The sequence below is a fragment of the Lampetra planeri genome, chromosome 5 (genome assembly GCF_965212315.1).
Source record: "Lampetra planeri chromosome 5, kcLamPlan1.2.h2, whole genome shotgun sequence".
NCBI classification, from domain to species: domain Eukaryota; kingdom Metazoa; phylum Chordata; class Hyperoartia; order Petromyzontiformes; family Petromyzontidae; genus Lampetra; species Lampetra planeri.
The window spans coordinates 21,935,684-21,955,138 of NC_136111.1; the positions used below are offsets into that span (position 1 = coordinate 21,935,684).

Consider the following 19,455-nt stretch of genomic DNA (forward strand, 5'->3'; position numbering starts at 1 on the left):
CCAACCCCCATCTCCCTCCAGCTCCCCCTCTACCCCCATCTCCCTCCACCCCCCACCTCCCCTCTTCCCCCTCTCCCTCTCCCCCAGTGTGGTCATTACCGGTGGGTGGGGGTGAGAATGCGGCTCTACATTTCCCAACGCGGATAGGCTTCCCCTCGCGCTCGCGATTGGCCCGCGCCGCATATATGCGACCGCGCGATTGGTTCGCCGGAGAGGGGCGGCCGTGTCCGCGCTGGGAAATGTAAACGGGTTTCCCCCCCCCCCTCGCCTTGCCGATGCTGCTCGCGTCCGCAGTCCGACGAGGAGGAGGAGTGGGTCGCTCGGCCTAGCGCGGCTCCGTCGGCGCTTTCGTAACTTCTTCTCGTCGTGGCTTAACTACTGCCGCTGCTGCTCGTCACATCGTCGTCGGCGATACCGAAACAACCCCTCCCTCTACCCTCATCCCAGGTCGTCGTTCTGTGCACAGCGAGGAGGGATTTTTCCACGGTGAGAGAGATGGCTTTGGTTGAGTAAATGAATGGTGGTTGGGATTTGGTGACACGGCGCCGCAAGATGGCTCGAGGCGGGCGACTTCTTCCCTTTATGGGGTTTGTGTGGGGGTGGGTTTTTCTTTTTAAGGGTGAACATTTAAAATGGGATTTTTTTTTTGTAAACGAACCACCGGCCATTGTTACGCATTGTTGTGTTAGTGTTGTTGTTTTTGCGTGCGAGTGGCAATAACGCGCGAGGCGTGAGGGTATTGCCGTGGTGAGGGGAGTGACCGAGGGGTGGGTGCGGTGGTGGTGGTGGCGATGATGTTCCGGGTTGCCGCCCTTCACACACGCACATGAAGTCGTTATGTGACGGCTACGTTGACAAAAAACGACTCTAATTAAGTTGCCATCATCACGTTGTTGCGTACATTTAGTACTGTGGACGTCACCGGGGGGTATGTGCTGTGGCTATCCGTGACACTCGCTTCAAACACGCCTGAGGTGGTGTGCAAGGTAAGGTTTGCGATTGAGTTAAGCCACGGATAGAAACACAGTTACTTAATAATAACAGTAGGTGGCAAAAACGCACTGCGCTACACGTACCGAGGCACAAACACCCCCACTAAGTTGGATTCCCGGTCACGGCTAACGTCAGTGACGAGTGATGTGTGAACGTGCCACTTCACCAGCCCGCACTCTCTAACCCATGGTGGTGAAGTATGGTAAAACAAACAACACCCCCCCACCCCCTGTGACTTACAACTGCGTAGAGAAAGAAGTTTTCATCCAGCAGTGGATCGACAGGATCTGGAAGTGAAGTCCGCAGTGAGCAGTCCACGTGTAACGAGCGTGGCAGCGGCCCGAAACAAGATGATGTTTATATTTTTGGTTCTTTCGGTAACGTCAGGTGATGATGATTGCTTGTGTTGCAATCGAAACGTCGTGAGAATGTTATTGTTTTATTTTTATGATTTTATAATTTCCCTTCTACGTGACTTTACCGAAAGAACCATGAATATGAATCCCTGCAGTCAGGAAAGCTTTAAATAGAAAGATGTTTGCCCTGTGTTAATGCCACCCGTCGGATCTAATTGGACTGTCCATAAGGCGATTAGTGGGGTTTAATGGCATTGTTTAAGCAAAGGATTTCTTCACTGCTGATCAGTCGGCCCACTTCGAGGTTTCTCTCATTTTGCCATGGTAATTTGTTTTACTTTGAATTCACTGTAATTCAATTGCATTACTGTACAAGTTGATTCACTGCAGAGTGCTGCAAATTATTCATTCGTATTTGGTCCCATGTGTTAAAAATAATAAAGACTGCTTTGGCAGTAATCATCAAACTCAAATACAAATAACTTTTTCCGTTCTTCAATTCCTTCATCGTTGGCCCATCCCAGTAACTGTATGTATGATTTTATTTCTATTACATGCGAATGACAATTATGCAGATGAGTTTTTAATGCATTATTTATAACAGTATGCAAGCATCAATCCGATGCATTGCGGTAAAAATGACGCGTGTGACGGCATAAAAAACTCGAATATCCCCCCCACACTAATTGAAACCAAGTGGAAAAGTACACTTTAGTGTTCTATGGGCTTTCAGTATAAAAATTGAGAGATTTCAATACCGCATTTCCAATGCATTGTAATGCATCGCTGACTGTAACAGCATGAATTATTCAGCCACCATTAATTTTCATGAAAGATTGCTGCTTTTTGACGGAGCAGCATTAATCGCTGGACGTTTTGTCATGCCCTCGTTACGTTCGAGGCTTAATTGAGGTTCGTTTTGCTCCCTCCCCCCCCTTTCAGAGGCGGCACTGAGAACACACCAGGCACCACGAGACATGGAGCAGTGCACGGGGGCAAAGGCGACTGATCCCCAGCCGATCACCGACACACAAGGCGACCGTCGCTGGATGTCCATTGTAAAAGCGGGTGGTGGTCGCATCCGCCTCTCTGTCCCGAATACAAATCACCAGTCGAGGGCACTCCACCACAAAGCACGGCTCCAGTGGGGCTCTTGATTCATTGCGACAGTTTAAAAAAAATTGGCCAAACCCAAAAGCAGAGCTGACGAATATGGTTCTTCAATCAGATTGCAGTGGTTATATCATCAAAGCTTTTAATTGCTATTTTCGATTATTATTTTGAAGTAAAAGCAGTTGTGGTACATTTTGGATTCCTGTAGAGTTTTAAGTGATACAAAGACGAGACGTATGTTTTGCTTACATCACCTCTGGTTAGTGCTGGTTGAAAGTGGAGAGAAAACCTTGATGCTGGAGCATAGAAGTTCAGTGCAACAATGGCTTCAGCTGGACTGCCCTCGACTGCCCACCACCTAAACCACACAGCGATATGACAACCTGTGTTATGCATGGTGGTCACCCTTCCAAAGTTTCCAGGCTAAGGCTTCTTCAGCTTCCAAGATCTGATGAGATTGAGAGCATTTCTGGTGATTTGATCAGAGGCTTTATTAACATGAGAAACCAATGGAATGCCAATGGTTCGTGACTCATAAAAATCTAAATGAGAGGTGTTGATGTTTAAAACGATTATGGGCTATTAAATGCAATGTATAATGTATGTTTGTGAAATGTTCAATGAAATATTGTACAGTAAATGACTTGTCAATCATTTTAAATTGTTGAAGTATATACAGTAAGTGTGATTCTGTTGTGACCAGGTCATCTTTAAATTCACTCTTGTAATCAGTCTTCTTTTCAAGCAGGAGCATGAATAATGCAATTTAATACGAATCGCAATTTCAAAGGTCCCACTGTAAGAGTTGGCCCAACTCCAATTGACTTGCAGCCAACTAAAGTTTTATAATGAGCCAAGTTGTTTAGGGCCGTGTAAAACATTCAGTGATGCGTGCAAGTTTGAATATAATTTGCGGTTAATACTTAGATTGGCTAAAATTGTGCTGTCCACATCATTGTGAACTAAATAAATCAAATTTTCAAGCTCTGCAGCTAGCAGTGTATATCACTACGTGTCAGAGAGAAGCCCCGGAAGATGACAATCAGATAACTCATTCTGAAGTAACTGTAGTACCTATCTATCGACACTAGATGCCATACCTTTTAATGCCCCACAAATATTGTTCATTGTATGTCAGAAACATTTGCATGTTTCAACCTCAGAGCTGCAATGAAATGGCTTTTTTACATCACAGTTTTGCGTGCAGTCATTGTTACTGTGCCGAGACCATAAATGCACTACTTTTAAGAACCCCCAGTTTAACTACAGATGTCTCCCTAATTTTCAACCAAGGATCTTTAAGGTGCTGTCACATTGTTCCGACCCCTGAGTCACCCGGCCACCCCCATGAATTATCTCTAAGTGAGCAACTACATCAGGGGCGGTTTCTTCATTAGGGCGATTGGGCGACTCACCACCAATGTCATTCAACCACAGAGTCACGCTAGCCGTCACTGTGCCTCTGGATATAGTCCAATCAGCGTCATGCTACGTTCTGTGGAGTACCGCCTCTTTTTGGGCGATTTCCCTCCAGCTGAGAATCGCCCCGAGTGGTCCCATAGACTTACATTCAAAGATTTTTTTTTTCGAACGGGGGCGCTGCAATGCATTCTCTATGGCTTCCGGGAGGGCTCGCCCTAACGTGCTTACGTCATCATACGTGCTTACGTCATCATACGTAAGCACGTTTCATCCAACAATATAATTTGTCGCCACCTAGTGGAATCTTTAATAAAAGAAACTTGAGTGGTTTGTTTTAATAGTGAGTATAGAAACAAACAAGATGTATTGTAAGAGTCACTTTATTTTTCATTAATATTAAAGAAGTGAAGTTGCCTTTACATGCTTAAGCTGTTAATTTATCCATTGCATGGGTGGACCTTATCCTTATCAATCATCCAGACATTTGCCCCCCCTGAGAGATTTTGCAGGAGCTGCCACTGAACAACATGACACCTCCTGTTCATGGCTCATAGGCAAGGCTGTTAACTAATGTTTTTCGTTTCAGCACGAGTCCTACGTGATCGAGTGCAAGAGCAAGGAGCCCGAAATCCTCTTTGTGGGTGACTCCATGGTTCAGCTTCTTGGACAATATGAGGTTACCATCCGAATACATCTGATTTTAATTTGAATGGTTGTGAATATATATGTGAACACGATTGTAACATTAAACATGCTCACTAACCTTTTGACACTTGTATTGTTATTCCATTTTTAAATAATATTACTGTTTCTTGCAATGCCATGTTTCCCAGATCTGGAAGAGGCTGTTTTCCCCCCTGCATGCACTAAATTTTGGAATAGGTGGGGATGAGACCCAGCATGTGCTATGGAGGCTCCAGAATGGAGAGCTAGAAAACATCGACCCCAAGGTACCGTTGTCTCAGAAAAATGCAACGATATTATTTTTAAAAAAATTTAAAGTCATGCAAGGCCCTGATTGATTATAATCTGTTAACCGCTGTGGATTAAATGTGCTCATTACACCCCCCATTCAAATATTTAAAATATAACTGGCAATCGAATGTTTTATAGATTAGCTTTTAATTGCATGTTATTGTCTGATGTATTAAATATGAGAATTGACATTTACACGTTTGATTTTATAAACTTTTGTGTTTGTGTCTGCAATGTTGGTGTCTGATTCGTTTTCAACTTGACTTTTTGTTCACACACACGCAGGTTATTGTGGTTTGGGTTGGCACCAACAACCACAAGCATACACCGGAAGAGATTTCTGAAGGGATTTTAGCGATCGTGACATACATAAATGAAAAACACCCCCAGGCTGCTGTTGTAGTTTTGGTAAGAGACGCATCTTGTTATGGTGACATAGCTTTAATACTCAAAACTACATTTGGCCATATTTCACTTCTAGTAGTATGAATGCATTCTGTAAAAAAGAAAACATGCTAATTACTCTGTTTACAGGGATTTTCAGCTAGATTTTCTGACTGGCCACTTGTTAAAAATTGCGTGCTGAGGACCAACAGGATTGAGGACACTTTGCATACATGACGTCATAGCATCTCTACATGTGACCACTGATTTGTACCTCATATCTTCGGGTTTCTTATCTGGTTTTTATCTCACATTTGTCTCTCATCTCTGTCTCTCGTTTGTCTTTTTTTCATCATTCTAATATCTCGGTGAGCCATATCTCTCGGCGAGTCATAGCTCAGCAGGCCACTCCAAGGGCCTTCACGTGCCCGATGAGGCCCTTGGTCTGTCAGTTAAAAAAACCCTGCTGCTATCTATCGTTTGATGAGGCTGCTGAATTTGAAAGAAAAAAAACCTCACTGCATTAGTAGTAGTACACAAGCAACTATAACAAAAATATACAACACATTGTCAGTAATACTGGTTTTAAAAATATAGAATTGGTGACGTTCCGGGGAAATGACCCTTCGTAGCACAGTCATTGTATGATCGTCAATGCCACTAATTGATTGGGTATATTGGTCACACTTGTGTTCCACAATTTGACAGGGCTTGCTACCTCGTGGGCGGGATCCAAACCCACTTCGAGAAAAAAACCTGCGCGTCAACGAGCTCGTGGCAAAAGCACTCGTGCCCGCCAACGACGTGAAGCCGCCCCGGGCCCACTTCCTCGACGACAACTATGGCTTCGTTCACTCGGATGGCACCATTGGGCGCAGCGACATGTACGACTTTTTGCATCTGACGACGGGCGGCTATGAGAATCTCTGCGGCCGTTTGCACGAGCTTATCCTGAATCTTCTGGGCGAGACGAACGGCGCAGCGAAGACGCAGGGGGAACCATCCGCCTAATCACCTGAATGCTCCCTTACCCCACGGACGGGCTCGTTAGTTTTAGCCGACGTATTCATATGTGCAGAGGTTTTGTTCGGTCAAGCTTTTTTTATTTACTTATACAATTTCGGGTGATAAAAACATTGGTCTTTTTTTAGATGACAGTTTTTGCTTTAGTAATCAATTAACCTTTAGACTGCAATCAATACAACAGTTTTGGGGATGGTAATGTAAATAATTGCATAATGAAAACCTGTTTAGTTTACTTTGGTGTATACTTGCATGTGTCAATTGACTCTTTTTAGTCTTTTGCTTAACAGCTCTAATGTTGCTAAAGAGCACTTCAGGTTGTATGGGAGGACCTTAAAATATTTGCAGTCCAAAGGTTAAGTGTCACTTCAAAGGATTATCAGAATGTCATGAACGTCTTAACATCATAATGCACACTGTAATCTGCCTATACGTTTTATGTGCCTGGATTAGAATAAGTAAGGCAATAATGCAATTAGTGGATTTTGTTTTATGAACAAAATTGCTGGAACCAAAAGCCTTATTTAATTTTCCTAATTTAAGTACAAATCTCACATTTTCTCCTATCAAGTTAACGATCAATGTGAAGAGACAATGTGCACGCTCATTTGATGAGATGGTGGCAGAACAATGGGTTTTTTTTGCTTGCTGTGGAAAGCTTTTTTTGTTTGTAGCATTTCGAACTTGTGTAACATTTAATTAAGAAGGAATATGTGACAGGTTTACTAGATAATTCCAAGAAAAATTGGTTCAGCAAATGTTAAATTTGTCAAACTAGTATCAAATGTGTTCAAACCAACGGTTCTAAATTCACACAAACGCTCTCAATTTCTATATGTTCGAATCAAAATGTAACATGTTAAATTTACATTCGAATATATGTTTTTTTAATTTACAAATAATTAGGAATAATGATTACGCAAACTTATGAGAGTTAAACAAATGGTTTTAACCTAAAAACAACTTGTATTTTTGATTTGTATAACTTGCTGAACCCCAATCTTTCTGGGATGTCAGAACAAAGAAAGTGCATAAGTACTGCCAGTGAAAGTCGTCTGATGTATGTTTTGTGTTTTAATAATGGCACAGGATGAATACTAATTTACAGTAACCGTCATTGCTTCACAAATATCACTGAAATAAAATGTAATCTCACATCAGTGTTTGTTTTATATACTTTTTGCTTGTTGCTGAACTTGCCACTGGCAATGTTATACGAACACCAAACTCTTGACTCTCTTAAGCGAATAACTCGTACTTTCACACTGACCTTGTTACCTAATTAGCTATTCGTTCTCAAAGCATTATAGATGCTGAGTGTCGGCTGGTCTCCTTTTAATAATGTACCTATTTATATTGATGCACTTGCATAGTTTCTGTTTACTATTCATGTGTTTGACATTTCTCTTCGAAGCTTATCACGATTATTGAAATGAGCATGACTGATTCTGTTCATGTTTACTGTTATGCCACGTGGGGCAAAATATTTTTTTTAAAATTAGCAATTATGAATTTGCAATAATAATGAATCATTAACACTTAAAGCTGCATTGGAAATATAGTCCCCCATATCCTACAGTGATCTGGCCATGTGACATCTAATATATTGTAGTTTATTTGAGAAAAAACTATTTTTGTCATTTTAGTCTGGCACAAGAGTTGGCCATAACTGAGCTGGGGGTTCTGCCAGTGCATCACGTTTAGAGCTGACAGATAACATTGGCACTAAATGTGTTATTACAGAAGGATACTGCATCTAAGCTGGACCAAAAAAGTGACCAACGTATAAGTAAGAAAAATGTTGCACATTAAAGAACATCTGATGCAGACAATTATAAGGAAACTGGCACAATTTGGACATCTGTAGGACGGATAACAGGAACATTTAAAATGTGTGGAAAAAATGAAACCGGATTGATGCCAGAACGATCTGCAATGAACAATGAAACGGTTCTAAACATCTTCGCCCAGTGATTCTCAACCTTTCTGGACCCACGTGCAAATGGCAACGCAACACATTTTTGCAAACCACCATGCAGTAAAAATGTGGTTAGTGACTACGGACCACTTTACATGAACTGGCAGACCATTACTTTTGACTAAAGGTGCAAAAACAAATAGTGGAAAGTTGGCGCAGTGATAAACTATATGAATGAGCAGTTTCTATGTTCTCCCGCTGTTCTGTATGGTATTGGCCAAACATTCCAATACTTCAAATGTCTGCAAATTACTTGATTAAGATTACACAACTCCTTGGCAGAACCTCTTGAAAAAGAGCCTTGAGGTTTCTTGAGGCTCTTCTGGATAAACAGGCTGAATTTTTTTTTTAAACCTTCACAATAATATGTGAGGATGGTATAAAACGTTATAAACCCTATAAACAAGAAAATACTAGAGACCATTGATGTTGCAGACACTTTGCCTTTCGTCCATGTTGTGTACACTTAAACAGCCAGAATCAGAGGTCGCAAACGGGTTTTGATTCCTTACCCGTACCCGGCCGCACCAGGGTCGCAAACGGGTACCCGTACCCTACCCGATACCCGGCTACCCGTACCCGGCCGGGTATCGGGTAGGGTACGGGTACCCGATTGCGACCTCTCGGATGAAGCCATGTTGCAGGTGCGGGTGGGTTGATTCTAGGAACTTGAATTGTGAGAAGAGACAAGACGTTAGGAAATGAGTGACAAACAGTTACTCACTAGTGACTCACGGCCTACCCGTACCCGGCCGCACCAGGGTCGCAAACGGGTACCCGTACCCGGCCGGGTATGGGTAGCCGGGTATCGGGTAGGGTACGGGTATTGGGTACCCGGTTGCGACCTCTGGCCAGAATACAACATTATTGTATTGCTCATTAATGCTTCCTCTTGCAGGTAGACACCGTGATGGATTCTGAAAATTGATTTTCGCAATAAAATTTTAATTTGAGAGAATTTTTTAATTAAAGGAACTTAACTGACACATTTAAAGTGCATGGCGACAACGCACCATCATATAATTTCAAATGTGGGCTGCAAAATTATGTATTTTAACAGACTTAGGACCCCAGGTGATTGTTGCTTGCAATACTGTCCAAGGCATGTGTTTTTTACACAGTCGTGGAACTGCTGTACAAATTAGCTGCCACCCTGGGCATTGGTGTGGAATCGTTGGAAACAACCTTGAGTGATCATTTGGGAATGAACAAGGTGTGTGCACATTGAGTCCCCAGAATCTTGATAGGCAACATCGAGGGAGTGTGAACATATTTCATTGCAATCTTGACTTGTTGGAAGGCAGGCTGGGACAGGTTGAAGATGTGATGTATTACTGGTGAGGGACCTGGATTTCCCATTGAGACCCCCAACCCCGAATCCAAGCAGCTGTTCATGCAGTGGAAATATTCTCTCAAATATGATGGTCAATGCTGAGAATATGCTGCTTAACATTCTGTTAAAATAGAGTAATGTTTAGTCCTGGTCAATCAACGGCTGGATGATGGCCTCCCATGCCATATTAGTCATGGGGACTGTTTGACCATACTCCAACATGCTGATTGGTGACGTTGGCAACCCAGCGTCTTTATTTTTCAAGCTCAGATATCACTCGCCACTTAGCGGTGGATGGGACATTATTTCAGGTCGCTGGGTTCATGGTGCATTGCGCTAACCACGGCACCACAGCGCCATCCATTAAGAAAATGGTTTACATATTCACGGTACTGTATACACAGTCGTAAAGAATGTGCTCTGTAGCCGACGTACCATTTCTCATAATGCTGGGTCATAGAGATGAGAGCAGTACACGTATAATTGTTTACCCAAAATATTTTTCACAGGGGCTCTATAGAGCCCCCTCGAGTGGAAGCCATTGCACCGGCAGTGGTGCGAGCAAGCAACTGCAGGGCTGCACCTTTACCTTTCTGGAGTCTATAAATAGTTTACATTTATAGAGTCAATGCAGTCGCAATTGGGATTGGAAGACCCCTTGTCTCAGCAAATTTGTTGAAGCTATCCTCTGACATTCCATTCACCTATGTATTTACGATTAAATCAGTGTCCACATGTCCTCGAGGCCTTGATCCATATTCTCTGACGTCATCTTGTATTTCCAACTGCTTCAGAAACATTGCTCTCTATCAAATCTCCGACCAATCTTAACATAATGCAGGAGTCATTCGCTCTTGCCTTACTGTGTCATGACCTTCCCCTCGCTGTATATTTATGTATTTTGCTGTTTAACACTGAAACCCCATCTCCTACCCCCAGTGACATAATATGTATTCTGATCACAGGGTTTTCTCCTTTTTTCTGGCAACAAAACAGGTGTGTTAAGATGTTAAAACACCAAATTGAAACCGTTTACAAGGAATCATGTCTGCATTAACGAGAATGCTTGCGGTCAGAATGCAAACAAAAAACATACTCTGATAATATATGCATTGTCCTTTAAATATGTATTCTGTTTGAACTGCTCCTACTCGCACGTATTTTTGTGTGTGTACTGTCTTGTCCATATTTGCATTATATTCTGAGACCTTCCCACTTAAATATCCAATACTGTTACTTGGTTATCACATTTCTTTGTGGTTAAATGTTACGTAAAACTAAGCTATTATAAATTAGTGCAAATCGAGTCATGGAGTGGACGCCACACTTGCCACCACATTCACAACACCAGTTTCGTTTGGGGTCCTGCTCAAAGGTTTTTCTCGCGCCGCAAACCAGAAATACCAGTTAAACCAGAAGTTCGCAATTTTGCTCCACCCCTTACGCCACCACATTCTGGTACACGTGTGCGTATGTTTCAATTGGCGTCGGCTGGGCGCACGGTTTCGTGTAACGCTGTGCCATTAGATGCTTTAACTCTAAGGTGAACATTTCTGACGAATACCAACATAAATCCCTGCCCCCAAAACTTCAACTGCCAAGCTGCAATTTTCGAGGGGTGTGTGTGTGGTTTTTTTACGGAAAGCAAGGACTTAAATAGCAGATCGCATCATGATCTCGTGCAGTACAAGCAGACAATGCCTGGCACAAATGCAACAAAACAGGAACCCCCCCACCACCAGGGGTTAGACAGGTAATAATCGCTTGTGTCTGTGTACAGGAATGGCAGGCTAAAGCTGCACGCATGCAGACGTCAGCCAGCACCTGCCTACATAACCCTTTGACGGATTTTCCACCTCAGTTGTGATTGCCAAGTGATGTTTTCACGCGAGCACAGTCTTTCAGGCGCGGACACAACACATTTTCACACATTTCTATTCCCCTCTATATTTCACCAGAGGTGTATGAAATATTTACTTAAAAGAGTACACGAGTTATCTATCGTCCTCTAGCATGTGTGTATGTAATCGTGCAAGAGGCTACAAGTCCTGACCGATGTATTGAACTATCTCTCTCACACACACACACGCCTGCCACTATTTTCACAATGTAAATTACGAATTTTCTTGAGGATATCAAAGTAAACACAACATTGAGGCTTTATTATTGCCAGCCTAAAGCTCCAATTAAGGTGAAAGCTATAGTCCTTCCAGACCAATGTTTTACAGCAGTATTCGATTGAACAGGAAAGCTGTGGGTTGGTGCAGAGAAGGCATGATTGAGACGCAGTGCCTCAGTGTGACACCAATGTCATAAAACATATCACGTTAAACATAATAAGAGATGAGAAAATTCTAACTGACAGGGCACACATATGTAAATCACGTTGAGTTTTATCGTGGCATATTTTGGGGTCGTAATTTAAATGTAGTAATGCCAATCCAAATGAAAATTGACAGGAAAAATTACATTGCCACCACACAAACGCTGGCTAAATGCTTGCGATCAGTATTAGTGTGGCATTTTGTTTAAAAAAATGCATCCGCAGATATTTTTGTACGAGAAAAAATTATTGGAACGTAGAAAGGCACTTGGGTTTTTGTGCTCATCACAAACCTGAAGGCGGTGAGGATTTACTCACACTATACCGTGCTTCCAATGCTGTAAACCCCCATAAACCCGTTGACACATTCCCTTGATGGACAGACACTTACACGTTCTCAGATTCCAAAACACGTAACAACACGTTAAAGACTCAGGGGCATGGCTCTGGACAAACATAGTAAATGAATGCGAGTTTACTCTAAAAAAAACTGTAGACCTTCCAGAGAAATGTTTTCCTGCACAAATGAAAAGGAAAACTACGGATGGCTTCAATGTCTCATCAACAGTGTGCACTGTTGCACGAATATCATTGGGTTGTCGGGGTTTTTTTTAGACAGGACCTAAACACTGATGGAAAAACAAACAACACTGATGGGAAAAACAAAAGTGTCCGTGTATATTTATCACGCCTCATGTCCATAAATGCAACGTTTAAAATAAATTATTTCAAAGTTATGAGAAGCAGCGATGAAATCAGCTCGCGTGCTGCTACCAGGTAAGGACTGTTACATCGCAGGAATATTTGAATTTTCGTGTGGATTTTCCTCCGTTTTTCCCCCCTCCCTCCATATTCAGAAACATGCGTTCAGAGCATTTGTCTACCGCTATAAATGCCCACACGATAAGCCACTTTCGTTGAGATTCTATCACTTGTGACCCCGGTCACTTGTGGAACGAAAAAGAAACAGAGGGCTCTACAGCTCAGTGGTGGCACCAAGGGTGGCACAGTCGGGTTTTTTACAATCGGGTTTAATTGTCTTTTTATATTAAACCCGATCATCTGAGATTTGGAGAAATCCGGTTTAATTGGTTCTAATTGCAAAACCGCACTTCGCCAACTTCTCAACGATGAGCTTCATCCATTCCAAGCTAAGGAACTCACTGGCGCCCACGATTGTGGAGAAGTTCGTGTTCATCAAGACCAACCTGCCCGCCGCATTCTACGACTACCCCGTGCCCGACGGCCCCCCGAGTAGGATAGCAGCACCGACGAGGAAGCAGCCTAAGCCTGTCAGAGTTTCGTATTCATTAAACCAGGTTTTAATTCCCCGAATTCGGGTTTAATTGTATTAAAGAAAACACCCGATGCCTGCCGCTGGAAAAATCGTTTTTTTTCCACCCATGGGTGGCACCGACATCTCCAACATTGACCCCCACGCCCCCCCACGAGACTGACCCCCCTCCCTCCACGCCACCCTCCCACGCCTGGCGCCCTCTCGTGGCCGCAGCTGCGCTCCGCTTCCCCATCGAGCCGAGCTCTCATTCCTCCGCCGACAGAGACGCGGCGGGCCAGACGGCAAGGCGGGTAGACATCTTCCTCATCATCATCATCCTCTTCCTCGTTGTTGGTCGACCGGGCGAACACCCCGAACCAGCCGGGACACGACTGAGCTTCACAGACCGACCGAGCGACGGACTTGGACAAGACACGATTCAGTGATCGGGTTGAATCGCCGAGTCGACGGGTTAGTTAGCGATGTGATGCAGGTCACAGCCACAGCTACTTAGACCGCCGCCGTCAACATCAGCTACAGAAGGCGTCCTCTTGAGCCACGACAGCCCAGCGATCACCTCTGCGGGCAGCTGAGTCGGAGGTGCGGCCAGTCGGACCCACACAGTCAGACGTGGCCACATGGACAGCCACAGCCGGGTCCCCGTGCCACCTAAGACAGGCAGACGGGGAGACAGCGCTTTAGCCATCTGATTAAGCCAGATAGGTGAGGCAGATAGGTAGATGTACGAGATAGCGAACTAGCCAGAGAGTTAGACAGACGGCCAGGTAGTAACTCAGTCGTCAGGTTAGCCACGGGGTCGCCTTCAAGCCAGACAGTCAGTCACTCAGTAATCACCTTTAACACGAATTCACATGGGCAGCTAGCGACTCAGCCACCGCGTTAGCCACGAAGTCAGCTCGCTGTGTAGTAATCTAGCCATCAACTCAGCCAGCCAGGCAGGCAGGTGACTGTGTCAAGCCCCCTCTGAACGACAGCTGCCTTGCCTGTCAAGGCATCTACGCGCCTGGAACTGCCTGAAGACATCAGTGGCAATGGCGAAGAGACCTCCGTGTTTTTAATTACGATGTGGACGGTGTGTGGCGAGTGCGTGTAAGAATAGTGAGTGAGTGAGTGGGTGAGTGGGTGGGTGAGTGAGTGATTGGTGAGTGAGTGGTGAGTGAGTGAATGGTTGAGTGTGTCGCCGGGTCATGCTGCGCGGAGCTGGCGGTGACTGGAGCAACGTTGACATCTCCACACGCAGCGGTGAGTGAGGGCACACAGGCATCATGCAGCCAACCTCCTCCAAGGCTGATGACAGAGACCTTGGGAGACACACACGCACAGACACGCAGAGAGACAGGCACAGACAACTACACACAGACGTCGCAGTAGAGGACGAGAGATGTGGCCGGGTGACATGGAAGTGTTGTGACATGTTAAGGTGGTTAAGGACGGTGACTATGGAGGGTGGATAACATGGTTGGGGGTCACAGGTCAGGGTGGGTGCTGATGAAGGGTGGTATGACTGGGTGAACGACGATTGCAGGGTTTTCTTGTCATTAACACGGCATTGTGAACGACATGAATGGGTGACAAGCAGGGGTTGGTAACGAGAGGATGACAATAATGGGTAAATAACTCGATAGGGTGACCAAGCAGGTCAATAAGGCGTGGTGATGAGGGCGGGTGACAATGTAAGGTGATTTGGGCTGGGTGTCAAGGATGAGAAGAAGCAAGATAAAATGGTGACAAGCCATGGTGACAAAGATTGGTAATGAGGGTGGGTGATAAGCCAAGGTTGAGTGACAAGGTAGGGTAACAAGGCAGGCTGGCGACATAGGTGTGGGTGACACTGGGTGATGAGGGTTCGTGGGTGACAAGGCAGTCAGGCTGACAAGTCGGCGGGGGTGAATTACAAGGTACGGTGACTTGGCAGCTTGACATGTTAGGGTAACTGACAATGATGGATAAAAAAAAGATGGGGTGATATGGGTTATCGACAAGACAATGTGACATGGCTGAGTGACGAACAGGGTGAGATTGGCAAAGCAGATACGCACCAGGGGACTGTTCTAAAGCACATAATCGCGGCCTCTGTGGGGTGTGTATGTAGAATGGAATGTGCATTATACATTTGAATGATTATTATTATTTTATGTGTTTTGGCCACGTTTATGATTTCGTTTCATCACCAGTGAAAATTGATACTATTTGACCCTGAGCTTGTCCTTCCCCGAGGTCCATTCCGCGTTACACGAGTGCCATGTGTGTGTGTGCTCGAACCAGAGTTGGATTTCTTGCGACAATCATCATCGTCGTCGTCATCATCATCCTCCTGGTTGCTCTGCCTTCACGGCAGCTCCTTGGCTGCCATCTTCTCCATCCTTCTCGCTTTTTCTGCCATGTTATTCGCCACCAAAAACGACACTTCTTCCTTCAACTCTTCCAACATCCCAATCCTTGGTCTTCCTCTCGTTCTCTTGCCTTCCTTGCGTAATATCCTTCTTCAAAACCATCCACAGTGTCCAGTCCAGTTCGTCCCATGACTTTTATAACCATTGTTTTTATGATGCCATGGAAACTTCTTCAATGATCTTCCCTGACCAGCGAGATAACTTTCTGCGCCACACTCATCGCCAAGTGGAAATTGGAATCTGAACTTTGCCTCATCCTCCCTTAGGTTGACTCAGCCTAAAGTGGGAGCACCTGATGTGACGTGATGTGACTACTTTGGCTGTATTCGTGGTCACAATAACCAATGGAAATTGGTTTCTAAACCATCAGATGTGGCTGCTCTGGTTGAATTCCTGGCCAAAGTCACTACTATTGTAAATTGCTGTCGCATGCTGATCCGAACCAGCCCTTGGTTGACTTAAACAAAAAAAACTCAACAGATTAGTCAATAACATTGTGGTCTTAAAAAGCTAAAGTATTTAAAAGGCCGACGTTTTGAGCAATGGCCCCTGACAGCACATAGGCCAGACAGAGTGGTTGGCTGAAACTAAATTAAGTACTACGAGGTGTGAAGACTTGGGTTCTATTTCTCGCTATGATGCAGAATAACAGTTGTAATAACTGAGCTTGTTCTGGACCTCAACTAGGTTGCCCCAGCCAAAAATAAGCACATTACTGCATCGGGTGCAGTGTGGTCACGAACATCAGCACAGGGGAGAGACAAAGGCAGTTGGGCATGCTCACTAAGCGTGTTATGTATACGTACATATGTTGAATTTCTTTCGCACCGTACGTAACCAACCGTGCTAATCAGAGGTGCGGTAATGTATACTCTCCACCATCTGTATTAGTGTGTACACTGTGTTGACATTTGTTCTGTAAATGTACAGGACACTATATTGTATGTGTACGCAATGTACATTGTGAGCAGGGTTTTAGCCCAATGGATACTACGCGTGAATAAGCAGGCCAAGTGCTGTGTACTGTGCAAGAGTGCACCCGGGATCTCGGGTCGTGTTACTCCAGGCCCACATTTTCGAGGCAGGTCTTCGCTCGTCTCTCTCTCTCTTCTCCTACAGGGCTGGTGGTGCTCCAGAGGCTTTGCTGCTCCCCATCACGTGGCCAGACCATTGCAATTTCCTCTTGACGGACGGTGTTAAAGAGAGGGCGGCTCCTGTATTCCACCTATAGAGTGTTAATAATCGTCTGCTACACCCGTTCATTTGATTTCTGTTTCGGATAAGAAATCCGCAGGATCTTACAGTAACATTTAATTGCAAATGCTTGCGGACGTTTCTCCGTCACGGCTCTTAAGAGTTCACGTTTCACAGCCGTGCATGACAATGGGAAACAGCTGAAGCGATGGAATTGCGTAAAAATGAATGTGTCCAGATACGCCGCTTATCACACTGATTTGGAACTAAGCCTGATGATGATGGTGGTTGTAATCACCGGCGAAATGTCCTACTTGAAATTGTTAATGTCTTGGGTTTACTCTCCAACACACCGGTGTGCTGAACGAGTAACGAATTGTCATGTTTTGTTTCCGTGACTAACCTCACTAATTGGCTGTGTTGGTTGGTGGCGGGTATAACGACACATGTATATTTACGATCTAACCCAAAAACCTCGAATGGATAATATTGGTCGCAACAGCCGACGTGTTAAACTAAGCCGACTTGTATTTCGAAAACACGTCGCCCTCACTTCTCAAACCAACTATTACTCTGTGAAGCTCACCAACAGTTGAAGTGAGGTTTGTTGCAGGAATTCACAAAGAATCGGAGCTTCTTCGCAGATCGGTTGGTTTGGGACGTGCAAGTGATGTGGTTGTGAATATCAAACGAATCTCGGAAGTTCCTAACCAAATTCCCCAACGTTTTTCTTTCGGTATTTAGTGGTTTGTATTGTTTTTGGGTTGTTTTCGGTTTTTAGTGGGTTTTTTTTTGTGTATTTTGGATGTTTTGTGGTTTTTGGGTTTCTTTAAACGGTTTTTGGGGATTTTAGTTTTTTTGGGTTTGTTTCTCCGTTTTTTGGGATAGTAGTAGGTACTTAATGTCAACAGTCGTATGTTTGTACGACGTACACATTGCATTATTTGCACGCACATGGGGTTACATGCCATGTGTATACGCGGTGTGCATTCACGTCACAAGAGAGTGCACGTGGACCATCACACGCTCCCTCCCGTTGTTTATTTAATTGGCATATATTTCACTGTGACTATCTGCAGGGGAGGCCGAAGGTGTTTTGGGATTTAAAGATCTTGTTTGAGCACAGTGTGCTGTCCAGTGTGCTAATGAGCGAGAGTGTTTCTGTAGGTGCTGGAGAGTGGAGTGCGTGTGTGCGTGCGTGCGTTTGTTTGAGGCCCATGATTTATAACTGTGGGAGAGTGTGTCTAAGTGTGTGCTTATGGTACATTAGCAGAATAGTATGTCTGAGTGTGGTCTGCGTGAGGAGTGGTAGTGTAGCGGTTAGTGCGCACTGCGTTACGAACCCGGTAACCCGAGTTCGATTCCCGCTCACGGCCAACACCAGTGACAATTATCTGAGCGAGTCCTGGGCCTCGCTGAGGTCGTCTCTGCCTCAATGAGTACCCGATGCGATGTGTAAACATCGCCACTTTGGAGACAAAGACGGTCCGGCGTGGTTCTTGCCATCTACCCCCTCGTTTGCAGTGCCGGCCTTCATAGGTGCTCACTAACAGCACTTGCCCCAACAGTCTGTTAAGGCTATAGGGGGGATTTTTTGTCATTGTGTGTTTGAGTATGCCAGGCATGCTTTTGTGATTGAGTCATTGCACGTGTATTCGGGGAGTGTTCCCATATTTTTATTTCATTCAAATTATCATAAAATCGGGCCTAGATGTGAAATTTCGGATGATCTATTTTTTTATGATTTAAATTGATAAAAAACGTGACATCGCTTAACATGATGTCACTTCCGTGCTTTTCCTGCTAATAGTGCAGTCATATGACGTAGTTTTTACATAGTGATAACTTTTTATTTAATTATTAAAACGTTAAATTATATACAGTACATGAATATTACAATTTTCCTGATGGAACTTTCTATTCAAAATTTAAATCAATTATACATTTCAATTAATTATTAAAGTGATTACATTTAGTGTATTAACAATAAGAGTTCTTAAAATTTAAATTAAACCCAAATTTGGGCCTGAAAACCAAAGATCTGAAATAAAAAGAATGTCATTAAAAACTCATCCCTCGTGTGTATATGTGGGGACAGTGGTGCAGCAACATTAGTTTGATTCCCACCATAAGATCAGTGGCGAGTGATATCCTAATTGGTTCTGGGCCATCCTGTAGGTCAACTCAGCTTTGAACACAAGGAGTTGGTGCAGTATGTAAGTAACATGAGCAGTGGGGAGACATCACTTCCGAGTTTACCGTGCTGGCCTTAATAGGCCCTCACTAACAGCACTTATCGCAACGGTCTATGTAGGCCATCCAGAGGAGTGTATATCTATGGCATTGTGTGTGTCAGGTTGTTGTGTATATGTTTGGTAAACTCTGCCTTGTGTATGTATGGTTTACGTCTAGGGAGAGTGGGTGAACATTTGAGAGAGTTTGTCTCGTGTATATGAGTCCGATTTGCCAGTATAGCATGGTGACTGAGCATGCATACATGCATAAGAAAGTGCGAAAATACGTGTGAGATTTCATATACATATAGTATTTGCCATGAAGCTGCATCTCAGCTCAATTATTCATGGTAGAGTTTTGGTGGTTTCATCAAGTAAAAGCCAGGTTCGTACCTCAAACCCAGACCTTTGTTTTTGTCCTTTGCCAGTCCCCCTTT

The 19,455-nt window shown here is 44.1% G+C and overlaps 2 protein-coding genes across 2 annotated transcripts in view; both read left to right on the forward strand.

Moving 5' to 3' along the window:
• The first annotated feature begins 259 nt into the window (after positions 1 to 259).
• On the forward strand, positions 260 to 7,426 carry LOC144719138 (platelet-activating factor acetylhydrolase IB subunit alpha1-like). The gene is made up of 6 exons (XM_078595007.1): positions 260 to 486; positions 2,292 to 2,407; positions 4,471 to 4,560; positions 4,718 to 4,834; positions 5,145 to 5,267; positions 5,952 to 7,426. Exons 2-6 carry the CDS (start codon positions 2,327 to 2,329, stop codon positions 6,252 to 6,254), a joined length of 714 nt encoding a protein of 237 aa, XP_078451133.1. The 5' UTR covers positions 260 to 486; positions 2,292 to 2,326; the 3' UTR covers positions 6,255 to 7,426.
• Positions 7,427 to 13,426: 6,000 nt separating this feature from the next.
• MEGF8 (multiple EGF like domains 8) overlaps positions 13,427 to 19,455 on the forward strand; it is a 64,124-nt gene continuing 58,095 nt past the window's right edge. Inside the window, exon 1 of the mRNA XM_078595019.1 lies at positions 13,427 to 14,439. The gene's annotated coding sequence lies outside the window, so the exon portion shown is untranslated. The remainder of the gene's footprint in view (positions 14,440 to 19,455) is intronic.

What these genes read in the sequence shown, in the direction of transcription:
- LOC144719138 (XM_078595007.1), top strand. Translation starts at nt 2,327, where the DNA reads ATGGAGCAGTGCACGGGGGCAAAGGCGACTGATCCCCAGCCGATCACC. An exon ending in AGCTTCTTGGACAATATGAG is followed by an intron (nt 4,561 to 4,717) that starts GTTACCATCCGA and finishes CATGTTTCCCAG; the next exon opens with ATCTGGAAGAGGCTGTTTTC. An exon ending in AGGCTGCTGTTGTAGTTTTG is followed by an intron (nt 5,268 to 5,951) that starts GTAAGAGACGCA and finishes ACAATTTGACAG; the next exon opens with GGCTTGCTACCTCGTGGGCG.